Raw genomic sequence first — 6,014 nt, 5'->3', positions numbered from 1 at the left:
ATTAACAATATATTAAATTTTATTATAATAGATCATTTTGTTAATGTAAATTCCTAATGTTATAGTAACAAAATTATTTTTCAATAGATAAAGACTATACTAATAAACGATTCGAATGCTAGGTAAATTTTATTTATTAATAAATGATGATTTTGTTTAATGATCCATCTAAACAAATTATTTTGTATTCCAAATTGAAGTGCCACGTAAACCTATAGACTTTATTTTGCTACTTGACATTTTAAATCAGTTTTTGTTTATTTTTTGGTATTTTAATAAAGCTGAATGAAAAAGCATTATTAGAATGAGAAAGTAATATTGTAAATATTTAATTAAACACATGAATGTATGTATTTCTGATAAAAACGACTTTTTAAATGCTTGTATAAAACGTTAAATGACAAGTATATTAAAACGGAAGGAATGATAAATATATGAGTGATTGACTTGATGGTTAACCAAGACTGTAGTAATGAACACAATAATCATACTGCAATTGTACGTAGGAGCATACAAATTTTCTCAACGAATACAATTCCAACATTGAATCAAACATTTAATCATATGATGGTAGCAGCTCAACCAGAAATGTCTATTCAGATTATGGATGGATCTTTCACATCCAGATATTCCATACATTGAACAAAACACTTGTTGCCACATGGTAACAATTCAAACTACAAAGAGGTGAGGTACGTAGCAAAATTGGAAATATGCTATTTCATAGACCAAGTTCTTTCCACTTTAAGAAAAGGTACATCTTTAACAATCATTTGTTTCCTTCTACAACATAACCAGAAGGCAGCGCATAACATGGTCTTAGAAAAAATTAGACCACGATGGACCATTGAATATACGGGAAGGGGTGGTAGAGCTTTGACGGCTACGGACGGTGAACATCAAATTTACAAGAACCACATGCCAATTTTAATTTGAAAATATCGACCCTTGTCTCTCAAAAAATTAAAAAAACAATAATTAACATTGAAAATATTGGCCAACCTGTGATGGCTGGTCATATATGTCCGCGATCATGATGTTCCAATCGGAACAGTTATATGATAAATCAGTCGCAAGAGAAATGCTAAAAAACACATTTTGATACTTCTTTTATTATCGAGTGTAGTTTATATAAATTTTATTCAATGATGTAAGTTTTATTTTCTATTTGGTGACTTTTATTTTATTATTCAGTAGAACTCATGAATTATATTTAATAATAAAAGGTGTATCTAAAAAAATAATATTGATATTCTTCGTATAAGTAATTTTATTCATTTATTTATTCGTACAATTTTATTTTTCTTTTGTCAACTATCCATACAAAACTGAGCAGTGAAGGAATCATTAAGATAAATAGTAGATAGGGCCTATGTAACATACGTTTATGCCCCTCTAATGAGCTATGATCGTTTTGGTTTGAACATTTCTTCCAACTTTCACTGGTCTGAGAAAAAGAAAAAACATTTCTTCTAACTTCCAATGGGCTGACCAAAACTAGTTCGATGACTCTGCATGAAGTGTTATTGAAATCAGAGCAATGTATCCAAGAGGGGTCTGGTGGCTCAAAGGCATACCTGGTTTCGTTCTCAACCCATGGGCTTATAGTTTGAAAGAATTCTGATCAGGTTTTGAATCAGGGCCGAAGTTAGCCCAAGTTAGTCAAGACAGTCCAATTCTCTAAGCTGGATTAGACCTCTACAATGTTTGTTTAGTTTTGCTGTAATTGCCCAAAAACATTCCACCTTTAGAGTTTCTTGTGGTCTGCATTGTTTTGGGGTGGGTGTATGCGGGAAGTCATACACCTACTCTACTTAATCATTTTTTAATGCATCAAATTTTATCAATTTAACCGCTAAATCATGATAATTATGTATATCAAATTTTAGATAAATTTAACATTCATAAACATATAAGTTTTTCATTAACATTAATTTATATTTCAAAAAATGCGTTGTGTATTAAAATAAAATTACTTGATGAAATATCAAATACTTATTAAAATTGTGAGGTAAAAGGAGGCAAAATACTCTGAAACTTCATTACCACTGAATGAGTTACTTTATATCAAAATGTTTTAAAACAATATTATTTTTCAAGAAGATTTTTTTAATGCAATATACCCTAAAATAACTTTTTTTACACCTTGATTGAACCAAACAATCTTGCTAGAAGGTGCCCCCGGCGCAACAAGAAGGGGGGGGGGGGGGGGGGAGGGCTGCTGAAGTTTTCTGCAGATAAACTGCATAAATGCCAAAACATATGGTTTTCAACTTAGCTGAACCAAAGTAAAAAAACCAACAAACTACCTGACATAGAACATTCTGCACTGCTTAAGCATGCCTCAAGCAGCTGAAGCAATCAGTCACCATTACACAGAACATTCTAGATAAAAGAAATAAATCTAATTTGTTATTTTCCACAAAACTCTAAAAGCACAAAATTTGGAGTATGAATCCTCTGTAGTTGGAGAGAGAAAAGAAGATAAACCTCTACCTTTCATTTTATTTTTAAAATTTAATAAAACTAATAAAAAAATATGGCAAAAAAGGATGAGTCATTGGATGATGAATGCAGGAATTGTGAGTGCAGAGGATCCAGGTCCCAATATTTGAGCAGTGCTCATAAAAAACCAAATAAGGAACTTGAAAAGACTCATGGTATGTCTGGATACAAATCCAAACCACTACATTGTCCTAATGATTGATCCAATGACACAAAACAAAAGTACTCCGTAGTTAGATAATTGTTCGTCCAAATTGCTTGTGTCCATCATACTGTGCGACCCCAAGATGCAAAAGAGCTTCGGTTCTATTAGGTTTGTGTAGTTGACTTAGATGTGGAAATGTTTCTTTTAAAACTAAATATCATAATGTTATTGTTAACTATATGGAGAGAAAGCGTGAAAAAAAAGGCTCTTGACAAAGGGAACCTCATAAGTTTTAACAGAAGTGCAGAACCAAAAAAGAAATTTAGGCTTTTCATCATAAGAACCACGAAAGCATCGTATTAAAAACATTTGAGTTGGAGAAAGTACAGAAAATTAACATAAAAAGGGAAGTGACTTAGGTAAATGTGTGAAATAAGACATGTCAAATTGTTAAAAGCCATCCCGTGTGATCCCCTATACCATTCAACTTGATACAACTGCAGACATCTATATTTCATTTTTAACTAAATAACTCCATTCTTCTATACGCTCATTTAGCAATGAATTCAAGTGAAGAACATAAAAAAAGAGAAATCGCCAGTTATCTTTCCCCAGCAGGTAATACTTGTAATATGATCTGGTTCGCTAGTAGAGTGTTTGAATTAGAGTCAAATTTACTAGAATGTGGATCCATTTTGCCGCTACAAATTATAACTTTTTCGTTATAACGTATTAACGTGGTTTAAGATGAGTTTGTGAATTTTTCCAAACACGGACTAGGTTCATTAATGGAAAGGCAACATACATACATTTGTATTGGCAAGCCAATCAATGAAACATAACACTAAAAGACCAAGAATCAGACAACACCGACGAAATCAGAAACAAATGAAAAGAGATCATAAGACCTGTCCCAAATTAGAAGCTGTGAACAAAACTATCGAGTGTGAATTCGCGCTAGTAAGTAGCAGCATTCGAATGAACACACCAGCAGTAAAACGAACTTTATTTCATTTTAATATGAAGAGCCGCAAGATCATTACCAAACATTACAAAAGAAAACCTTCACTACTTCCTTTATCGATCAGCAAATAAAGCAGCACCGATGCATTCATCGATCCAACACCAAGTTGAACTATATACATACATATACTTATACTCATATAAATATATATACCCGAATAACATTAGAGTGAATGAAACAAGCCTTGGAATTTCAAACCTAGCATCGAAGAGTTCAATAATCTACGCAGTAATCGCGGTAATCCTCTCGCCCAACATCGACGTCGTTCTCGACCCTCTCCGCGATTTTGTCCTCTTCATATTTAAGCCCCTCTTCCAGAGCAAGCCCGCCAAGAGCTCCAGCAACAGCACCAACAGCGAGGCCAGTACCCAGGCCGACTTTGGGAGCCTTGGGCTTGGGGTCGTAGGAGGAGGAATAGTCAAGCGGGGCGGATGGCCCAGTGGGCCCAGAATAAGAAACGGGGCGGTCAAAGAAAGGCCTTGGAGGAGGAGGAGGAGGCGGCGCACCGGAATAGTAAGCAGAATAGTAAGCAGAGTAAGAATCGGGGTAAGAAGTGTAAGGCGAGGGTGGAGGAGAAGGGGAAGGAGAGAAGCCTCTGTAGCATACGAATTGAGGATTAGGGTTAGGGTTAGTATTAGGGTTAGGGTTAGGGTTGAAGGAGACGTAATCGAAGGATTGGGGGCGAGGGAGGAGGCCGAGTTTGAGGTGGATCTTGCCCTGAGGTCGACCGGAGGGGCGAGAGAGGGTGAATTTGCGGAGGGAGGAGGAGTCGTGGAGGTCAGGGAGGTCTTTGAGGTGGAGACGGAGGGTGCCGACGAGGGGTTTGGGGGTGTCGGAGGGTTTGGAATGGAAGATTTCGAGGGTGAGGAAGGAGTCGTGGAGTGGGAGAGGGAGAGGGAGAGTGAAACGCTCGTTCCAGACGGGGGAGGTTGAGCCTGAGTCGTCGGATTTTGTGGCCAGCCGCCGATCGGGGTCTACCCAGAAAACGACGTAGGGTTTGAGATCGCCGTTTTTCCAGTTCACGTTTTTGAGGTGCTTCCCCGACACGATCGTCAGGTCCACATCCACTGACTTCGACGGAGGGGGACGCGATGACGCCATTTTTTTCCCCTTTCTTCTCTTCGTTTCTGTGTGCTCTTGCAACTTTCAGTGCTCTCAGAAAATCAGCAGATGACAATTTTATATTATCAGTGTTATTAACAACTTATTTAATTAAATGTTTTAATGTTTTATAATTATTTTTTGTTTATGGAAAGGGCTCTCAGTCTTAACAAAAACCAATATTTACATTACTTAAACGAGCAGTAACTACTCCTTATCCGAAGCATGATCATTGGTTAACCGTTTCTTTTTTTTTTTTAAACTTATGTTTGAGATATATAATTTTTTAAATTTTATTTATATAATTTTACTTTTTGAGATTATTCAACTTACCAAAATGGTAGCGATTCAAATTTGTCATCTCTACAAAATTCTACTTCACTTAATTAACTCTTTAGAGTTAAGATTTATTAATTTATTTAAAATAATTTGTTTACTTATTTAAAATGTATTGTAATAAAATAAATTCATTAGTTGTATTATGTATACAAATTAAATTATATTCTTAAGAAGTTTATTTCACTGTATTTTATTCAATGTTTGCGAGATATGTAGTATGATGTGTCTATATCTACTTTGTTAACATGAAAATTTACGAATAAAATGTAACTATTTTGTAGTACATCGTTGTAAAAACTTGTACATTCTTGAGTCTATCATCCACAAATCACGAATTATGCACTTATTTACTTATAATTAATAATATATATATATATATATATATATATATACATATACACATATTCAAAGTATTGTTTTTATTAAAAATAAAAAAAATATAAAAATATTTTAACTCATTATATATTTTTTTAAAAATTAACAATACATATAAAAAAATAATTAATTTAATTTATATATACAATTGAGCTTTTAAAAATCTTGCCACAAGTCATTTTAAAAAATATGTGGATATACTATATTTGTTATTGATTATTAATCAATTCAATTAAAACTATAAAATAAAAATAAATAAAATTCCACTAAATTAGATGCAATTCACACAATATCATCTTGATTATGAATTTTTTATTAACAATTCACTAGTTTTTATATTTTTATAACATTCAAATTATTATAATTTTTATTAATAATTTACTCATTTTTATATTTTCATAAACATTCAAATTATTACAGTAAAGTAGATATTTCAACAAAATCAATTTTATTTAACAATTTAAAAGACATGTTATAACAGATTAATTAGAAGCACATAACTAAAATTTTACATTAATTTATTTG

At 33.2% G+C, this 6,014-nt stretch overlaps 1 protein-coding gene across 1 annotated transcript; it reads right to left on the bottom strand.

The window, feature by feature from the left end:
- Positions 1-3,422: 3,422 nt before the first annotated feature.
- On the bottom strand, positions 3,423-4,866 carry LOC113849997 (protein SRC2 homolog). The gene has a single exon (XM_027480285.1). It carries the CDS (start codon positions 4,773-4,775, stop codon positions 3,888-3,890), a length of 888 nt encoding a protein of 295 aa, XP_027336086.1. The 5' UTR covers positions 4,776-4,866; the 3' UTR covers positions 3,423-3,887.
- Positions 4,867-6,014: the final 1,148 nt, after the last annotated feature.

Source organism: Abrus precatorius, unplaced genomic scaffold (genome assembly GCF_003935025.1).
Source record: "Abrus precatorius isolate BTA unplaced genomic scaffold, Abrus_2018 Scaffold9, whole genome shotgun sequence".
Taxonomy (NCBI): Eukaryota; Viridiplantae; Streptophyta; class Magnoliopsida; order Fabales; family Fabaceae; genus Abrus; species Abrus precatorius.
This window is presented reverse-complemented; position numbering and strand designations above follow the sequence as displayed.

Bases quoted from the DNA above. Each gene is read 5' to 3' on its own strand.
- LOC113849997 (XM_027480285.1), bottom strand. From the start codon at position 4,775: ATGGCGTCATCGCGTCCCCCTCCGTCGAAGTCAGTGGATGTGGACCTG.